Source organism: Mya arenaria, chromosome 2, assembly GCF_026914265.1.
Source record: "Mya arenaria isolate MELC-2E11 chromosome 2, ASM2691426v1".
In the NCBI taxonomy this organism is placed as follows: Eukaryota; Metazoa; Mollusca; class Bivalvia; order Myida; family Myidae; genus Mya; species Mya arenaria.
Genome location: NC_069123.1, coordinates 22,022,440 through 22,044,229, shown reverse-complemented (window position 1 = coordinate 22,044,229; position 21,790 = coordinate 22,022,440). Strand labels below are relative to the sequence as shown.

Below are 21,790 nucleotides of genomic sequence, written 5' to 3'. Positions count from 1 at the left end.
GCGTTCGGGAAAAAGTGTGAAATTATGACCTTGAGGGAGCCATAAGGTTTTGTGCATGATTTGTGTACTTGGGACTGAGAATATTGCTTGACTCCTTGACATAATTAGGTTTCGATGCAGTGTGGGTATATTTTATATGAAAACAGAAGGAAAAAAGTTCGGGACCAAGCTCCGACCTTGAAAGAACGCCGGTTCTAGAAGGACCGCTTGTTCGAACGACCGCAGTTTTACTGTAGTATCTTCAAAACAGGCAATTGCAATAGCTTTGTCACTACAATTCATGTTAAATCAAGAAGAGTCATAGACTTAAAAAAAATGACTGGTTTATAAGCACTTTTGTATGGTTATTCCTTCAAGTCCCCTACCAGAGAGGACTTCAGGTTAACAGTCAGTCTGTCTGGATCCTGCATTATCTCGAGAAAAATGCAAGGTAGGTTTATGACTCTTGGTTTTTGTTTAGATGGGGAAGAAATGAGACTGCATTCCATTTTACTTTTGTCAGACATGGAATTCATGGGATAACAACTGTTGTTGCTAGGGCAGCAGGAATAGTGTGAATGTCTCTTTTGCAGTAAAACTGGATTCTGCAATATGCGAAAAAATATGCAAGCCAGGATGCATATCTGGGTATTTAGTTCGAGGACAAAAAGGAAACTAACTTAATTGGAGTTGTTTCCAACTGATTTTTTTTCATTAAAATAAAGACGAAGGCTGCTGCTTTTTTCTATAAACTCCTACAAGTATTTAATTGGCTATAATTTCTAATTGTTGATATGAAAAACCTGGTTTTGTCACAGTGCAGCGCTTCTTTAGCAGTCCAAAAAGCAGTTGATATTGCTATGGGAAAAAGAAAATACAACACTTGTACTGGATCTTGGCATAACTTAAAAGAAAATTATGGAACTTGGTATGTTGATAAAATGGAGAAATGCAGATCAATTATGTTTTTCGTCTGACAGACAAAAAATGTGGTTAAAGCGAAGAAAAAGAAAGGAAACTCGTTCTTCAGCAAAAATACACTCAAGTATTTTTTATTTAACAATGATTATACTCAAATACATTTTTGGATGTAGAATATTTTTCCCTAGGAAACTTGACAAAAAGTTATTATCAACATATTAAATGACAGAATGCACTTTTTAAAGGCGTAAACACATAAATAATGTTTAATAACTTTCGATGTTATGTGGTAAAATGAGTTGAGACTGAGTTAATCTCGCTTTGACATAAGTGTTTTCGTGATATTGGGGCCAGGTTTAAATAGCGCAAAAATGAAAGAATAAATCAATTGATAAATCACAATTTATTAACTAAAGAATGCACATATATACAAGTGAATCATGAACCCTCTTCATCTGAGTCTTCATCCTCTTGTTCCAATCTTGATGGTCTTGACTTCTTTTCATTCTGGTAGTCGTCCCGACTCAGAAGAAACCGCTCCTCGGAAGGAGGCGCCACTATTGATACCTCCTTCACAATTTGACCTGCAAAACCAGCCGGGTATGGAGATTGCATTTGTACACTTTTGAGAAGAGTGAATGACTACTGGCCATTGTAAGTCTTTTACTCCGACTTAAAATATCAATAGTTAGAAAATGACAATTATAACTATTGCAGACTGATTTGCATTCACTTCATAGGGCAAGAATGTTTAAGGATTTCAAAAGTAGACTATTTAAACATTTTTTAAACATTTCCTTACTGCAGTAAGTTGTGTTTAATTTCAACTAAATCATACTGAATGCAATTTTCTTATTATATTGCAATGTCTACTAGTCAACAAAACTTAAAAACATTTTCATCTTTTGATTTCAACCTCAAGCTTGCCAAAATAATTGTTTATTTAAATGTTAAATTCAAATTAATTTCCTTTTTATTCATTGCTTTTTGATGGGTGTTTTTTTATAATGACACTGAATTTAATCCAGGTAATATAATATACAGTTATATCAATACAATTTCACTGGTTTTTTTCACACAATAATACTCATTGACATAATTTCTGGTATGACATCACTTGGCTAAAATTTTACATGATTCTTCTATTAAAGATCAATTAATAGGTAAATTTAAAAAAAAAATAATATTTGTTTCAGTGTTTAATTGCAATATATTTCACTTTGTAAATATTTCACTTGCGATACTGAAACAATAGTTATCTTCTTTAGCATTTTTTTCTTTTCTTGAATAGCTATCATTTAATCTTGAACTCACCGGTATTTGCTGGTTTAAATTCTGCCAGAGTTTTCATCATGTGCTCAAAGTTTTCTTTCACTTTTTCATAATCCTGATTTAACTGAAAAACATGATGTCACATCAAGAGTTATAAAATATATGATGGCATTATTTTCATATGAAAATAATGGTGTTTTCATTTATGATATGGAGATTTATATTATTCTAATGATTTCTGATAAACTATGATTGAATGACTTTTATATCCTTTGAAGGCACAAAATAAAAATAATTTGTTTCAATGTAAGTTATCAAATGAATTTACCTGGTTAACAACAAATTAATATGTTGGTGCTCATCAGGTGAAACACATTGTGATACGACATGGAAACAAACAATTATCTACAATGCTTAAACATACCACAGCTCTAACTCGGATCTGCTGCCACATTTTTTTCTTGGCTAACAATGTGCAAATTTGAAAACTCTTGAATGAATGCAAAGTAACAGATGTTTAGCAAGAACCTCATGAACAAGTAAAAAAAGAGGAAATGACCACCCAAATAGCCTTGTGTTTGAGTGTTTCTTGGATTGTAGAAGGATGGACATTCAATACCCAGCTGCATCATACTGATAGATGTTTAAAGTACAAGTAGCCTTTAAGCCTGATTCTAAGCATTAAAAGGGTAGTACTGAGAAATTTGGAGTACTCATTACTGGTTTACACCCAGGAAAACAGTATCCCGTGTCAGCCATAATGCAGCCAATGGGTGCAGGCAGAACTTCATCAGTGATTTTTTTTTAATTATCTTTACCCTGTGCCTGGCAAATTGGGAAAAAAGTTGACTTTGAGGAAAAAATAAAATCAGGCCAAAATAGCTAATATCATGACAAATATTCATGTTTTCACTTTTTTATGTATACATCATGCTGAGAAAATAAGTCTTGTTAAGATTTTGTTTAATTTTCAAAATATTTGTTGCTGTTTTATTCATTTACGTAGTCTGCATTTATCAAATTGGGAAAAAAATATAATTTGGGGGGGAAAAATGGACATTTTTTCTTAAGGGGAAACAGCATTTAGAAGGCAGTAAATTGCACCAAAAAAATCTCTGTTCATAAAATCAAACAAACAACAATCAACTGGATATGTTAAAAAAAACACCTGTCCAAATGGAATCTGAGCCCTCCCAACTTGGTCTGACTCCTTGACTGCCTTGAAGGAAACGCCCGTCTCATGTCGCTCCCATACTTGCTCTAGACTCGTCTCAATGATACAACCTGCCAGACAAATACATCAGTATACATATAACATATAACATACACTCTGAACAATCTTAATGAGCTCTTTCAATGCCAGTCACATGTTGCTCCATCCGCTAGACTGGTTTCCATGTTACAATTGGGAAAAATAGCATATTTTCCTAATTTCCAGATATTTTTTTCACAATTCCCAGATATTTTTCCCAAAAAGGAAGATCTTACTTCAAAAATTTAGAATAAAAATTTATTCTGTTTGAGCAAATTATTCTTTTCATCTTTTAAGTTAACATCAGAAGAATGCTGTACAATTTAAATGTTATTGGAGGACCAATTAGTCCATATATTGTTATCAATTTTTTCCCTCGATTTAGAATCAACTCTATGAAGACATGATTTCTCCCCCAATTATATCTACATGTGTATTAACTGGAAGTCCATACATTTTAGACTTCTCAAGCTTGACCCTGTGAAGTGTTTGTGCACATTTCATATTAAAAAGGTCATAATTGAAAAAATCAGCTAGAAGTAGACTCACATGTAAGATATGAGCCTGTTTTTTGTAACACGAGTTCCAAGTATCATATGGATACCTTGACCCGTGTTTAAAAGGTGTCTACAATCCTCATGTGGAATTTCCCATTTTGAGACGTTTACGCATTTAAATTTCCCAATTTGCAGAATTTCACGTGTTTAAATTTCCCAAAATGAAAAGGCTAGGCCTCTTCACAATTGTTGGTGTAAAAGCCCTGGATAAAGTAAATATACTATCTGACAACCTTAACTGTCAAATCTTGGTGTTTTTGCTGTTTTAAATGCACCCTTGAAGCAATGGAGGCCTTAAATGGTAAGTACACTGCGTGATTGATAAAATATTCTGATTGAAGAAGGCAAAGTATTAATACTTTCCACAGGATCAAACAATTACCAAAAGAGTTATTCATAAACCAAATCATACATAATATTTATAAATGCAAAATAAAAACAAAACATTATATAACATTAATTTAATATCCTGTATATACTAAAATGAATTCAATTGAAGGAATGTTACCATTTTTCTTGGTTGGCAGCAGGTCCATGAGGAAGCTGCGTACAGAGATGAGCTTGACAGCCATGGTGGGTGTGGCAAACACAAAGTCACATGCCTCAATGTCCTCACGGCGAATCAGATTCTGCTTGATCTGTGGGTGGACAGCATTGAAGGATTAAATATTGAATCATTTTAAATGAACATAAGTGTATTTAAAGTCAAAATAAAAAGAAATTCAGGTTTTTTTCTTGTCTAACAATGTGCATGGAAAATTCTACAATCTGTCAATCAAAATATGTTTTATTCCAAACATACGACATGTAGTAGTAATAGTAAATTTTGACAGAATTATAGATTTTTAATGGCAGTAGTTGATAAAAGCAGTGAAAACAATTCAATTTATAAGCTTTCCAACAAACCTTTCAAATAGGCTCAATATAGTGACTACTCACGTAATTGTAGATGTCATCCCCACCTGCATACATGGCATTCCTTTCTTGTGCATACTCAATATCGCTCTTGTTCTGGAATGTAATATGCAGAATAGTAAACAGTTCAGAATTAAAGGGAAACAACTACAAGTGGGTACAACTAAATATAGTTGAATTCTGCTTTAATATAAGAAATGAGGTTATATCCTGCTGTAAACCAGTCGTCTAAAATTTTAATCAGTAAATGTACAAAAGCACTATATTATGATAATCTCTTAACTGCAGTAATTTCTTTTCCAAAGATGCTAATTAGCCACTAATGTGTACCTCACTGAACAAGATGTAGACTTTCTTCTGTTCGTGATTAAACTGGTGAGGATATTCCATCAGGCCTCTCACATGTTTAATAAACTTTGTCTGCAATATAATAAAAAGTGATTTTATATGTTCAAGCCTGTAAGGAAAACATGTGTCATGTGTAGCAGTTCTTTCCAAGTTTGAAGACAAAAACGGCCCATGGATAGAAACAGTCTTCATTTTAATTAAGACAAAACTTTTTAACTTTTAAAAATTGCCATCAACTGATAATAATATGCTTTTTAACTACCAAGTACACTTAATATATTTAAAATTCTTTATGAATTACAGGACACTGACTTTCTATATTACCATCAAACATACTTCTATCCTGTAAAAATATCTAAACAAAATTACATACAACATGCAGAATCATCACAGGCATTTTACCTTCTTCTTAGTTGTAAGGTCCAGAGTAACATCCGCGTATATCTGGGTATCGGGGGTATTGGCCATGGTAGGCTGAGCAGCCTCCTGGTGCATGTTAAAGCATTCTGCCAGGGAGAAGGCCTGTGGAGGGTAGTCCTCGGCTAAATACACCGTGTGCAGAGGACGCTCTCCCTTGTAGATCTTTTTCTCCTCTATTTTTTCTGGGGCAGCCGCACTGTGGGAAAATTATTACACTATAGCAGCTATTTAGGTCAGCAGCCTAAAAGGGTTATAAGCACCTGGCAAAACAAGTCTACATTTATGGTTTAAATTAACAATGGTTTAGGCAATATTTGTTTCGGAAATATATTTTTTGAGTTAACTTTCTTATAAAAATAGTATTTACATCAATATAATAAATGTTCAAGGAACATGCTTTCATAAAATAATATGTCATGTTGTTTTTATCACTAAGGTACATACAGCTTTTTAGCCTTTCCTTTTCTGGCCGCTGAATACATATTTTTGAACCTGCATGGCTGGCATGTATGAGCCCTTAACTGCTCTAAATCTTGAAACAACCCTTTTAACTTGTGGACTCCTGAAAATAAAATACAATCAAATATAAAACAAGGTGAGAAAGTTCAATCACCAGCTGAAGAGACATTGAAGCCAAAAGACAACCATGCAGAAACAGCGCTAGCCTAACAGCCATTATTTTATGTACTAGCCTATTTAAATACTTTGCTCAATGTTAATTATCATAACATTTCAAACATCATTTTAATGTTGCAAAGTACACATTGTAAGAAAGGCAACAAGTTGTGCATTTCAAATTTTTGTAATCACATATTTTGGTCAGATTTATGTTTCCAACGTCTATTATTTTAGACTAAGGTAGCAGAGAGGTTTAAACTTCAATTACTGATGTACACAGCTTTTGTGACAAAAGAAGAGTTAAAATAAAGTTTAAACATTAACCTTCTGATTTAAAGATTGACAAAAAATGCTTTTAGAGGAGGTTTAGTAGCTTTGTTTATTATTTTGACATTCCTTATGTATTCCTTTAACGCTACAACTCTCTACCATTTAACACCCGGCAAATGTATATGTAGTAATATTATGCATTGATGTTGAATAATAATGACAAAGTTGTTCAATATATACCCGACAGTGATCTAAACATTGTATTTGTAATTACAGTCGTTATTTTCACATAAATACATTCTGGGTCACGAATACTGTTATACATGTACACAACTTGTCAGATTTGTCCCAGATTTGCAGATATCCGGATACTTGATCAACAATCGACACATGTAAGTGTTATATGATATCTGAACATGTTTTTTTTTTGCATTATGACATAAATAAATATGTGTCTAATAGTATGCAATAATATTTTTCGTAGAAATTTGAATTTATAACGGGGATAATTTCAAAATTGTTGCTGCGAGCATTCTCTCCGCAAGGACTGTTTGCTACTTTTCAGTGGGATGGTGGACATCATGAGTCTGCCGTTGGAAAAAAAAATTGTCAAACGACTTGTTGACGGCCATTTAGGTGGACTACATGTGTACCTTCGGTTATCACTCTTCTTTCGCTTCAGGCATAGTTGGGCAATTTATTCAAACAAAATATATATTATTATTAATCAACTATTACGTATTTGACGAGATACAGAGACAATTGCTGTACAAATACCAGACAACTGAAGACAATATATGCCAGAACTCGCTCAATATCGACCAAACTCGGCCAATATCAACCAAACTCGCCTTATATGAGTTTCCTCGTTTTGATTGGCTACAAAACTCGCCTAATATAGGATTTGAGAAATGGGCCATTTTCATTGGCTGTCAAAACTCACCTGATATGAGAAATATGCTGGAAATTATTTTTAAAGTAGCCATTTTGGTTTCCGTTTTCCGACTGTTTTGAAATTGTTGTGCTTCATATGACTCTATTTGGAATACTTGAACCTATTGAATGATTGAACCACTGTGTACGGTTTGATATAACAGTTGTATTTAACCCGTTGGTGGTCTAGAAAAGTCAAAAAGTCAAGTCTAGAAAAGGAGACTGACACCATGAATGGATCAAGGATATTAAAATACGTCTTCAATGTGAACTAGAGGTAAGTGATAAGAATGTTTTTAACCAAAATGGTAATAGTTAATTAATAAAATACTTATAAATTAGGTGATTTCATAATGGCCCAGTTATTTGTCCTCGGTCAGCTGTATTTGCCTTCGCCCTTTCGGGCTCAGGCAAATACAGCTTACCTCGGACAAATAACTAGGCCAATATGAAATCACCTATGTAGTAACATTATTTTATTATATTACTCTTAGCTTTGATTTCAAATAAAGCCTTTTTGGACCAGTTCTTTACGGATGTTTTCTGACAGCCACCATCCGGATTAGCGACCGTCCGTAAAACGCATGTATTCTAATACAAGTGCAATGGCTTCACAAACAAAACAGCTTTCCAAGAGCACAATTCATTAAAAACAATATCATTGAAAACAACAATTAAATTTTATATTAGTTAGCTCATCTGGTAAGCAATGGAATCAACAAAGACCCAAGGACACTACGAACTTTTGAGAATCATGGGGGCAGCCATGTTGAGGCAGTCAATAGTTTCTGGGTTTTTTTTTATAAAACAGGTCCTGTACACCGTACAATTAACTTGCTTATTTTGATATGTTTTATTCAATATTTAAATTTTCTGCCGTATCATTGCATAAAGTTATTTGCCAGTTCTTCATTATGAGTTGTCACATGACGTCAACTAGTGGATTTGGGCAATAGTACTTTATGATTAGGGCCCGATCAGGCGCGTAGGAAGGAACTTGACATTGGGGCCGCGGAAGTGGTGGGCTGGGGAGGGGTGTCCCCTCCCGTCAAGATTTTTTTTTTAATTTTAAGCATTGAAAGACTCGATTTCCAGTGAGTTCGGGTTTTATTTTCATGTTTTTATCTAAACTTTTTTTGGTTAAAATAACCTTATGAGCAACAGCAACATTTGAATTGTTGTGCTATCATAAACTATTATAAACGCCAGTAATTATTTACTTTTAAATATTCATATTTGTGCAGTCTCACAATGTATGTTAAATAACAATTTAGCGCAGTTTACCTCTTCAAAGTGAAGCCACGAGTGAATTTGGAACCATTGCGAGTTTATTGCCCCGTGTTCAGTTTTTTTAGTGCCAAAAGATCTCTTTGGAAATTCAAAACTTTTAGGCAGATTTGGAACGTCCAATTTAAACTCAAACTGTAATGTGACGAGTTTAAACAAATACACATTAATGGCTATTTAATGACAATTATGTTTTAACGAGTAATTGCAATTATCATAATCAACTACAGTTGTTGACACATCGAAAACGATAGAGATGTTTTTTTTGTCTTATTGCCTCTTCTTCCACTAACCCGTCTTTAATAACCTGCCCTTTGTTTTCACGCCAGAGTGAACACGCCAATTAGCTAGATGGTCACAAGTTTATGACATAGTGACCTGTATATTCAATATCGTGTCAGACTGGTATTGATCTATATGCACGTAGATTTATTTAAAAAACGATTATTAAGAAAATCGGTATGAAATATTCGCGGCCCCATTGCGGTTACTAGCCAGAAGATTGAGTGTATTGTAATTTAAGAATATATGTGGTTATCATAGCCTGCATTCGCTCGAAATGCCTTTAAATGTTCTCTAAAAATTATAATTTTACATTGAATTATATAGGGAATAACAATGGTGGTGTGTAACCTTTGACAAGCGCAGGAAAAACTTGCCACCACATCAGAAAGTAGTTAGATTTGAAATTTTCTGTTGGTGTTGTTGTTTTTCTAAACAAAAAAAAATCACACATTTATGCAATACTCAAAGTTTCTTTAGGTAAGTTTTTTTTTGAAAGCGTAATTGGATATTTTTTTAAAACATTCCATTTAGTCAAGGTAATTGGCATTAGGAGCTCCTCGGCCATTTTTTTAAAAACATTGTTTTTGAAAAAATGGCCGAGGAGTTACGAATGGGTAATTGGAGGTTGAGCGGCAATCGTAACAACTCGGCCATCTCCGGCAAGCTTCGAGATAGATACTCCATATCTTGATACTAGCCGAGGAGTTCCGATTGGTTGAGCGGGTATGTATAAAATCCGGCCCTATAGCGCCTCAACTCAGACACAGGTAAGAAAAACACGGCCCTAGGGTCTAACTTTTTTAATTAAAAACCAAATTAATAAAGTTTGGTTTTGTTGGAAAGAGGAAACAACCAGCTTTCAGAAAATGTTTTTGGTGTTTAATTTCCACCGAGATAAAGTATGAAAATATTGTTTTAGAATTTATTACGTGGTAAATTATGTGAATATTGCCTCAAAGTCGTCGTTGATAATCGCGTAATATCGCACAGTGGCGCAGGTACGGAAAACACGGCCCTAGGGTCTAACTTTTTTAATTCTTAATTAATTTAATAAAATTTTATATCGTTGTAAAGAAGAAACAACCACCTTTCAGAAAATGTTTTGGTTGTTTTTAATTATGTGCATAAAAACGTATGCTAATGTCATCTAAAAGTCATCGTTGAAAATCGCGTAATTTCAAACAGAGGCGCAGGTATGGAAAAATACGGCCCTAGGGTCTAGATAATTTATTTCTTAACCAATTTAATAAAAGTTGGAAGAGGAAACATTCTGTTTAAAATGTTTTTGGATTTTAAATTTTAACGAGATTATTGATGGTAATATTATCTTGAAATCATCGTTGAAAATCGCGTTGTATCGCACTGAGGCGCATATTTTGAAAAACACGGTCCTAGGGTCTAAATAATTTAATTCTTCATCAATTTAATATAGTTGAAAAGAAGAAACAAGCAGGTTTCAGAAAATGTTTTTGTATTTAATTTTCTAGCATGACAATTTGTAATAAAAGTGCCTTAAAGTTGTCTTAGCTATTCGCGCTATATTGCAAAGGGACGCATGTGCGAACAACAGGGCCCTATGGATTAAATGGTTTTATTATTTACCAATTTAGTAATTAAACGAATGTATATGTGTATTTATACTTCATTCAATAATCGCTAAAACTCTTGCATCAAAAATGAAATTATATTGTTGTTTTATCGATTGCGAGAAATGTTTCGATAAAATCTCAAGATCTCATATATTTCATAAACATATAACCCAAAATGTTAGCTCATTGTTCGTAAAAGCTATTCAGGCCATGTATAATACTGTAAAAGCCTGTGTTCGATATAAGGAAACGGCGTCCCCCTTTTTTACCTCAAATATTGGAGTAAAACAGGGGGATCCCAGTTCAAGTTTGATGTTTTTATTTTTCGTCAATGACATACTTAATAATATTAATCATAATATAGATGGGCTATGCAGTATCAATGATATCAAACTATACTTACTATTATTTGCAGATGATGCAGTTATTTTTGCCAATACACCTATGGCGCTACAATCAATGCTTAATGATATACAATTATATTGCGGCCTTTGGGATTTAAAAGTAAATATACCAAAGACTAAATAATGATATTTGAGAGGGGAAGAAAAACAAAATATACATTTACATTCAATAATACTAATCTAGATATAGTAGAATCATTCAAATATTTAGGCATAACTTTATTTAAGAATGGAAACTGGAACAGAACGCAGAAACACACCGCTCAACACTCATTATATGCTTTGCATAATTTATTCATCGCAGTCAATCAATTAAAACTAAATACAAAAGAGCAATGCAAGTTGTTTGATAGTCTGGTAGGATCAATATTAAACTATGGATCCGAAATTTTCGGATATTATCCTGCAAAAGATATAGAAATTATTCATTGTAAATTTATGAGAAAGGTTCTTAAAGTAAGAAAAAGTACAAATTTATCAGCGTTATATGGTGAATTAGGAATACATCCTATGGAAGTTCAGAGAAAAATAAATATGATACGGTACTGGGTTAAAATATTAAAAAGCAATGATAACTCATTAGTGAAAAATATATACACAATGCTTAAAACCGAAGCAAATTCTAATAACACATTTAATGGATTAAACTGGGCTTTTCAAGTGAAAACAATATTAGATGAAATTGGAATGTCTGACGTCTGGATCGAACAAGATATACAAGTTATACCTTTACAACTAATTAAACAGAGGATAATTGATATATTTATTCAATCGTGGAGTGCAGATGTGAATGGATCCAACAGATTAGCTACATATAGTTGGTATAAAAAAGAATTATTACATGAAAATTATCTAGATCTTATACAGATAGATAAATATAGGATATCATTAACTAAATTTAGAGTCTCATCCCACGACTTACTTATTGAAAAGGGAAGGCATTTTAATATACCTAGAACACATAGAATTTGTACATATTGCAACATGAATGTCATAGAAAATGAATATCATTTTTTGTTAGTATGCCCGCATTATAATAACCTGCGAAAGGAATATTTTAAAACATATTTTTGTCATTGGCCCACAAAACAAAAATTTATAGATTTGATGTCAGCAAATACAAAGAAAAAGTTAAATTCTCTTGCTAAATTTGTATACCATGCTTTTCTTTTACGATCACGTTTAGAGTAACATATAATACATATATATGTATGATAATAGTAATTCATAAAACAATCTTAATATAACATCCAATTTGTAATTCTCTCTTATGACCTTTCACGTTTGATAATATGTGAAGCATTTTGGCTATGAATGTTGTACATTTAATGCTAAATAAATGTTGTTGTTGTTGTTGTTGTATAACGTAAAAAGACCTCCAGTTTGCATAAAGATTTTGTATGAAATTTCTATCCTGTTTAATAATACTGAACTAGTCTTGAAATCGCACATAATGTACAGGAACTGTGGTGCTGCGTTATAACGCCCTAAATGGTCGGTTCTGAATTATGAAATATAACAACAACAACAACAACAACTCAGTTTGTCAAAATTATACATGCATAGAACATTGATAAATTTACCGAATCCATTCAATCATTACCATGAACACTGTCCACACAGCCACTTGTCTGAACATTCTACATTGTCAGTACAGCTTTGGTGGTACCACTTGATCCTACATTGTTTATGTTCACATTTGATCATATTGTCTGTAACGTCCGGCATTTTACAGGAGCAATATAATTTGATAATGGTTGTTTTAGATTCTTGTTGAGGCATTTTGGGCATTTCATTTACTTTGAAACATTCCATTTGACCTTTACTAATGCAGCGAAGAAGATGGCTTCTCATATTCGACTGAACAAATCGCAAATTTGATACATCTATTTCAAAGTTTTTTAAAACAAGTTCAGTTGCAAAGGCAATAGCAAACACTCCGCAGTCATAAAAATGATCTTGCCTCTGTACGTTTTAAAATACATTGACGGAAATATTGTTTTTTTTATTTATTTCCATATATTTGAGATATCTGAATTGTAAGGTTTGTATTTAGAGTCCGATTTGATTTCAAACTGCCAATTAAAAACACCGGGCCGTTGTCTTCTTTTTGAAATGAAACCACCCAGTGGTTACTTCCATTATAATGTATCTGGACCGATGGTGCATCCTTGGCTCGCAGATTTTCATTAATATTCCATTTCCAAATGTCGTCGTTAAACACGGGGGCAAATAAGGTATTTTGTAGACCATTCACGTTTGAAATATTTTTAAGAAGTTTTTGACAAAAATTAATTACACGGTCGTTCAGCCACGACTCTTTATTTTCAATGTCTTTTTTTATCTGAATCTTTAATGGTATTTACGGGCACAGTCAAAGTGGGAACAGCATCCTTTTCGGGCGAACACATATTGATTTCCTCACATAGCAGTTCCTCTGCTATAGTTGAAAGTTTGTTAAGGCTGTCATCAAATTTTATTTTATTTTTCGCTCTGGACTCCATGCTGGCAAATATCCGTTTCCTTGTGCTAGAACTGGGTGTTCTCTGGCTTAAAGCTACAAAACTTATTTGTTGAGGTTTCGAACGCGGGTGATGGTGCCATTGATGACATGGGTGTAGAACACTTGTTTGCTTTCACTGAATCTTGAGCGGGATTTATTTCAAAGTCTTTTTTTTTGGGGGGGGGGGGGTTCTATCCGGTCTTCTGTGCTACAAAAAGATTAAAAAACTGTTATTAAACCTACGAGTTAAAATTTAGTTTCATAAAAAATGTACCAGGTATTTGGAATCGAGGCGCGCAGATATGCTAACACACCTTTAGGTTTTACCGAACTAGGCACGTACTTCCTTTTATACCGAACTCTCTGCTATTAAATGTAAGTATACCTACACATTTAGATACATTTCGATTTTATATATATATGTATTGTTTAATCATTAGTACTTGTACATACATGTAAATATATTAACTTATAGACATTGGAATTATATTATCATTGTCTTATAAATCACATGTAATTAAGTCATACAACTATAATCCATGTATATATGTACATACTCGATCACACTTATAAATATGTCTATGTATATGTATTATGCAATGCCATGTCCAATCTCTTCTTCAAAGGAGGAAATAAAGAATTATCTATCTATCTGTTCCGATTGAGGTATTCGCCCGTTAGGTATTTTTAATCAATCAATTGTGCGTATAAGACTTGCCAAAATTAATACATTTGTTCTTATATATAACAAAAAGATGAATAAATGTCGAAAACAAAGGTTCTTATGAAGGATAAAGAAGGGTGCAGAAACCATGGTATTTCTACCTTATGAGACGATTAAAGATCACAATAAATCTTTCAGCATTTACCTATCAATTAAATAATTACATAGATGACTTTGTTGTATATATAATCGTTTGTAATACATTGTTGACACTGAGCATTATAATCATTATACTAGTAGGTGGAAACTTTTACCGCCGTCTACTGATTGACTGACCCCTAAAAGTCGGAAGTATAGGTATTGGCTGTCCTTATGCGCTTAGACACGCCCATTTACGGTAGCGCTTCACTCGATCAGATAAAGTTATTGGTGTATCAATAAACAACTATCGGTTAATTGCATATTGCCTAATTTAATGTATTGTCCATTACAATAATAACACCCAACTGCACAGCTGGACTCTCAACAATATACGGATTTAGGGATAGGGGTAACTTATAGAAGGCTTAAACTAGGTCTTTAATGTCTAATAAATCACACCACTCTGATGACCATAAAAAGCACGCTCTTCATTAGGGAAAACATAAATTAAAAAAAAATGCGACTTGTGATAATACAATGTCATATTTTTTTTCATAAAGAACACACATTCAATGAAATAATCAGCACTGTAATAATTCTTATTTCTCTCCTTGTTGTACTTTTATTTCTAATTCTAACCTCGGTGGACACTCGTGGAACTCCTGGCACAGGTCTGCGATCTTCTCCACGATTGCCGAGGGAGGAGCCGAGAAAACGTTGTTCGTACCGAGGACAAGGACAATCTCCTGTTGAACAACAATACCACTCTTACACGTAAATGTTTTTTAAAGATACAATGCAATATCAAATTTACAAGTGTAGTTAAGACTAGAGAAATGAAACCATATCCAATAGTCAGAGCTGTGGGACCACTCTAGATGTCATTCATCGCAGGTTTCGCGGCACTTTGGCTACAAAATTACTCCTTTGGCGAATATGTCAACCGATGGGAGTAATAATCCCCCTTTGGCTTTCGAAATTCTGTTTAAGTCACACTAGGGGACGGGGTCAAGCCATAATGCAGCCATTATAGGGCACGGGCAGACCTTCATAAACTCAACAACAACAACAACAACAACAACGATTTTCGCGCAATAAACATTCTGACATATTTTTTTTTAAATAAGTGGTTTTCATACGCATATCAGCATCATTTCATAAGACCGATCATTATAATTGGCTTGGCCATAAGTAGATTGTTTGTAAAAGGCCAAAGGATAACGTGCCGATTGTCAATAAACTCTTGAATTTATGATTCTTAATCCAAAAATGTAATCAGAGTGTCCCTTTCTTTACAACACTAACTTTATAAAAACGACTTTCTTTGAATTTCAATAAGAATTTAAGTAATTAACCAAAGGGCCATTTTCTTCGCACCTATGTTTGTGGCGGTAAAGTGCAATTCAGCGATGGATTTGCATTGAATTTATCGTGTTAAGAAAATATAAACAGAACAGAACAGAATTTATTCGATTTAAACCATTACGGTTTCTCATCATAAAGATATACAAAATAGATAGATACAAATGTTAAACAATAAGCAAAACAAGAGTACGAGTTGCTACATATTAACAAAGTGATAATTAAATATTAAGCAGTGCATGCGCACATAAAGATGAAAACAAGAGAACAAATTATAATATTTCATTACATCCTGGATATATTATGCAAAGAAAAAACCCCACTTGGTTAACACTTATTGTCTGATAAATTAATTGATTTAAAATTATAGTAAATAGATCAAAGGGACTTGTTTTTCTCAGAACTAAGACCTGGTGTGGCATTATGTGAATTTCAACGATGAATTCGAGACAAGTTTAATAGATTTTCACAAAAATATAAAGTTCAACAAACAAAAAAAAACCGTGAACGCTGGTGTTCCTTTCTTTGCTGCATTTACACCTTGATTTACAAAGTTGATGTAGATACATTGGAATTATAACATAGGGCCATATTCGTCATACCTGTTTCACTTCACAGTACATAGCGTGCTATCCATGATGAATTTATGGCAATTTTATCCTTACTTATCACTCTAGGAAATTAACTAAAAAACATTTTCTAAAAGCTGGTTCTTTATATCTTTCAACTATACCAACAAATATTTAAATTGATAACATACTAAATTATTTAAAACCTTCAGGGCCGTGTTATTCATACCAGCGCCTCTGTGCGAAATTACGCGATTTCCAACGATGACTTTACATGATATTAGTATAACTTTATACGCACACAATTAAAATCCAAAAACATTTTCTGAAAGGTGAATGTTTCTCTTTTACAACAATACCACTTTTTATGAAATTGATAAAGAATTAAATTATCTAAATCATAGGGCCGTGTTTTTCATACCTGCGCCACAGTGCGAAATTACGCGATTTTCAACGACGACTTTTAGACCATTTTAGCATAATTTACCACGTTAGAAATTAAAAACCAAAACAGTTTCTGAAAGGTGATTGTTTCTTCTTTACAACGATGCCAAGTTTTATTAAATTAATTAAGAATTAAAAATTTTAGACCCTATAGGGCCGTGTTTTCCATACCTGCGCTCCTGTACGATATTACGCGATTTTAAACAATGACTTTTAGATGACATTAGCATGCGTTTTTACGAACAGAATTAAAAACCAAAAACATTTTCTGAAAGGTGGTTGTTTCTTCTTTACAACGATACCAAATTTTATTAAATTAATTAAAAATTAAAAAAGTTAGACCCTAGGGCCGTGTTTTTCATACCTGCGCCACTATGCGATATTACGCGATTTTCAACGACGACTTTAAGACAATATTCGCATAATTTACCACGTAAGAAATTAAAAACCAAAACATTTTCTGAAAGCTGGTTGTTTCTTCTTTCCAATGGTACCAAACTTTATGAAATTGGTAAAGAATTAAAAAAGTTAGACCCTAGGGCCGTGTTTTTCTTACCTATGCCTTTGTAGAGACCTTATAGAGCCGGATTTTATACTCTTCCGGTTGAGCGACTAAGAAACTTTCAAAATCAAAGATAATTTACAATCGATCACGTGATATGTATTCACTTCTTCCTCTTTTTGTTTCCCCTTTGCATACATATATATCAACATCGTATCTAAATTTAACTAATTAGTTCAATCTGTTAACACCAGAATTATAGAGATAATTGTAATGCCATTTCTTTTTGATGATATAAGTCTGGGGGAAAACATGTGGAGGGCCAATTTCTAACGTTGTAATAACTTGTGGCGCAACCCTCTTGTGTGTGTGTATATATATATATATATATATATATATATATATATATATATATATATATATATATATATATATATATATCAAGTGTCATCCAATCCTGGAAGAAAATGAAGAATCGCGATCTGCAGCGATCTGCAGCGTTCTCAGGTATCCCAAAGACCTTCAAATTTAAGACATTTTATTCTTGTAAAATAGTACTCTCATGATTAATATTTTTAAAAGCAGTATACTAGATGTTCCGTAATTTCAACAAAATTAATGTTTGTGTTAACTTTCTTCAATCAGAATTTCAAAGCATTCGCGATCGCAAACCCACCGCAGTCACGTCCATTTTGCTGTTGTCAAACCTGTGGAACTTTAACCATTGGTGAGATTTATTACTGTTGTAAATTTGTGTCAGTCGTATTTGAACATTGTTCTTGAGAAATTTCACTAAAACTGTCAAAGTAATAACTACTATTACGCATGTCAGTAGAACAGAATGGATCCGCTATAGTGAGCACATTTATATCGATAAATCAATGTGAAGTTAAAGCAATACGTCAAGAAATGTACAAATAGATAAACCACAGGGCAGGTTGCGTTGTTTAGACACACCACGCCCCCGTCCGTTTTTTTTTATCATTTTTTTTTTTTATCAAATTTTAGTAAGAATATGATGTGGTAACTGTAACTTGTGAAAATTGGCAAAAAAAATATTTTTTTATTTTTTTTATTTTATTATCTTTGTGATAAAAAAAAAACGGACGGGGGCGTGGTGTGTCTAAACAACGCAACCTGCCCCTGTGAGATAAACATGATCATGCGAATGCCTGCACAAAGTCGATGGAAATATTGAAATCATGCATGCTGGTATAGACTCGATAACAGGATGTTTTTTCCTCATTACCTTTGTCACACGAAAAATTCAGTCTATTACGTCTTTAAATTCCTCGGTGTCGCCTATGTTCAATATCAAGAACGTGGGATGATAGCCTCAGGTTTTCAAGTGCATGTCTATATATCTATATCTATATATATATATATATATATATATATATATATATATATATATATATATATATATATATTAAAAAAAAATCAATATATATATATATATGTGTGTGTGTGTGTGTGTGTGTGTGTGTGGGAACGGACACCGGATATATAGCTCAAAAAGTGATAAATCGATAAGCGTTTGATTTTGATACATGGACAGTTTTCTATCATTTTTTTTGTATTTTATGGTTATATATTTATCAAAATCGAAGAGTTTTAAATAACTTGACCCTGTGCAATATACGACTATGATGGAAATGTCTCCTCTTTTGTATAATAGCCCAATTCTCGCCGAAAGTTGCATGATCGCTCACAAATGTTCATTCATGTGGTACGATTTCAAACATTAATCAACAAATTAAAAATAAGAATAAAAACTGAATCGAGCGATTTCATTGTAATTACATTTAATATCTAGTAATGTGTAAGATATCAATACGATATGTTTTGTTGGTACGGAGATATTCATACCTTTTGATGCACTGGCGGTGTACTTGGGATAGATAAAGCAAATAAATAACTGCACAGGGGATAGCTATTAAGTGGACTGAGGATAGTAACGATGTAATTAGAATAACGAGACTGTTATAATGATAACGGCCATTTACCTATATTTACACCTCAACTTCCGTTCCTTAAATGAACTGCCTTTCGGCAATTGCGTTCATCAATCGATGAACGCAACAGCTTCGGATATGTTCGGATCGTAATTCATTGCATAACAATATACATCAAAGCTATTGATCTTGTTATTGGTTGTATTGAGTCTGCAGGTTCCGTAAAATATAGATAAACATTTTTAAAAGTGTAAGTTTATTATATTTTAAATATATTGGTACCAGAATTGTTTTAATTTTACGTTTTAAAGTGATTTCGAGTGGTTGATCTTTTCCCGCGTTATTGTGACGTCATTTGAAAAAAATGTTTCCGGTTATAGTCGGGTCGTTCTATTTACAGAATGGGTAAGAACGGATTACTGAAAGGTTTTCTTAAATGAAATGAAGTATTTTTTTAACAATTCTTGAATGAAATAATGAACTATTGGTGTAAATATAAGGAATGAATTGCGGGGTTGATGTCATTATCGGGGATATGAACGCAATTGGGTTGGCCAAAGTTCGCACACATTGACCAACCCAATTGCGTTCATACCCCCGATAATGACATCAACCCCGCAATTCATTCCTTAAATATACGCGAGCTCGAGGGAAATTGTTTGATGTTGTCCATATATCGAGGGATGAGAGCAAAAAAATATTGCTGTTTTTTTTTTATATGTATGCACTTAAAAATATTCATTAATATAAATTAGTTAACCATGACGTGTTTTTTTTTACTAGCATCAACGTTCGAATCGCAAATATCTAAATATTTTAAATACGCCGGTAATCTGATTTATTTAGGAACACAAAACATGTGGCCGTAGAATTTATGTGGTGTTTGCTATTCATATATATAGTATTGCTTTGTAAATCAAGTAGGTACGTTTTTGCACACAGAAAGTCATCAGTAGGGAATGAGATATTGTGATCAAACTTGGAACACGTGAAGCTTTTTTCTAAGCTTGGATCGATGTTGTTATTACTTAGAACAGAATAATGGTCTCTACTCGTTCACTTCAGTGAGAAAGTATGTATTGTGACCAACCCTGATATTTAAGCAGCTTGCATATGTACGTTCATTTAGGAGAGCATGGATCAAACTCATTGTTAACTAAAGTTTGCTAAATAATTTCTTATCAAATTGTACTCTTACTTTTTGCAGATTATTTGAAGTTCGAAATAGACATACATGTATATTGTATATTAACAGTGTTACTATCAATTTTTGTCCCATTTTACATGTTATCACCAGGACACATTTCTCAACTTTGAAACTATCCTCGGTACATAATACGGCTATCCCCAGTACAGTATTGCGAATATTTCTAAGGGAATATCTTTAACAGTTTAAAAGTTACATTGCCAGTTCTTACAATAAAAATAGTTGAGATTATGCTTGTGAAATCCTTCGATTCAGATTTTTTATTTATTCGATATATTTCCTAAAAATAACAATACTTGTCGGAATTCTGTAAGATTTGAGGTGATCATCTCAGATTTGAAGAAACATTTTTCGAGGTCTGCTAAATCGTAAGCACTTTAAAGTATACCATAGGCCAAATTAAGCATTCAGCTATTAGTTCAAACACTTGTTTCATTTGTGGATACGGTAGATAAGCGTTAACACAGCAAGATCTTACCTCTGGTAAAGAAAAACAACTGCATAGTTCTCCGTTTATGTCACATAGGAATCAAACTGGTTTATCATAACGTTCAATAGCACTCCGATCCCTTTATAATATCAAACAGCAAGGGTAAAGATATTTCTGCTTTTGACACTTATGGGCTTCTATCCTTGGTTTAAATGACTGGAACTGAACTAGAAACCCAGATGAATGAAAACGTCCACAACGTCGACCACTTTGACGCTTTAAGTCCAATTAAAATTGTTCAAAGCTGCAAGCCACCTTTTTTTAAAAACAATTATTGTTTTTGTTTTCAATACATTGACAAATTGCAATACCGTGATAACGAGTTGATCTTTCTGCGTTCCGAGTATTTTTTAAATAGTTTTCTGATTTTAATTTGAGATTTATTAATTTTAGGTCATTTGATGATTGTTTTAGTCCAGTAGATGTTGCAGGTGAGACGTTGAGACGATGGTTTCATGTTCCGTTTCAGAAGTAACATGAGACAATTCCAGTGAGGTTTTATGTTTTGGCCATAAAAGCGCTATATCTTATTCATTCATTTCGACCGCTGTACATTTACTTTTTACTGGAGATTCAAATGAAATCTGGCTGTTTTGAGTATAAGTCATTTCTCTTTGTATTAATTCATAGTTATCAATAGTTGATACAAACGCATTTTAATATTCTTATCTGGTGTTTGTCGGCTTATATATATTCTCGCAATCGGGCAAGGTCTATTCAACGAGTACTCCGATAAGATTGTTAGTCCTTTTATATTTTGGAGCATACGTAATGCACAGACAGTTAGAATGTAATCCTGGTTAGAGCTATCCTGGTTCTTTAACGTGCACCAGTGTGAAGCACTGTACGTTACACGTACGGGACCCCTATTTATCGTCCCTCCCGGAAGACGATTATTATTTT

At 33.2% G+C, this 21,790-nt stretch overlaps 1 protein-coding gene across 4 annotated transcripts; it reads right to left on the bottom strand.

Annotated features, from left to right (window-relative positions):
- Positions 1–1,288: 1,288 nt before the first annotated feature.
- On the bottom strand, positions 1,289–8,254 carry LOC128222083 (39S ribosomal protein L1, mitochondrial-like). 4 transcript variants are annotated; one of them, XM_052930904.1, is made up of 10 exons: positions 8,229–8,244; positions 7,496–7,607; positions 6,109–6,226; positions 5,647–5,860; positions 5,227–5,316; positions 4,921–4,992; positions 4,490–4,619; positions 3,341–3,456; positions 2,215–2,296; positions 1,289–1,484 (listed from the first exon to the last, which is right to left on the bottom strand). In XM_052930904.1, the coding sequence occupies exons 2-10, from the start codon at positions 7,536–7,538 to the stop codon at positions 1,339–1,341; spliced, it is 1,011 nt and encodes a 336-aa protein (XP_052786864.1). In that variant the 5' UTR covers positions 7,539–7,607; positions 8,229–8,244; the 3' UTR covers positions 1,289–1,338. The 4 variants fall into 4 exon arrangements, with proteins under 4 accessions (XP_052786864.1, XP_052786874.1, XP_052786883.1 ...); XM_052930914.1 differs by lacking the exon at positions 8,229–8,244 and adding an exon at positions 7,974–7,991; XM_052930923.1 differs by lacking the exon at positions 7,496–7,607 and having other exon boundaries at positions 8,229–8,254.
- Positions 8,255–21,790: the final 13,536 nt, after the last annotated feature.

Excerpts from the sequence above, each read along its gene's own strand:
- LOC128222083 (XM_052930904.1), bottom strand. The coding sequence starts at position 7,538 with ATGGCTACTTTAAAAATAATTTCCAGCATATTTCTCATATCAG. Across the intron at positions 2,297-3,340 it reads CTCAGATTCCATTTGGACAG|TTAAATCAGGATTATGAAAA; the intron begins GTGTTTTTTTTA and ends CATGTTTTTCAG. Across the intron at positions 1,485-2,214 it reads ATTTAAACCAGCAAATACCG|GTCAAATTGTGAAGGAGGTA; the intron begins GTGAGTTCAAGA and ends CTGGTTTTGCAG.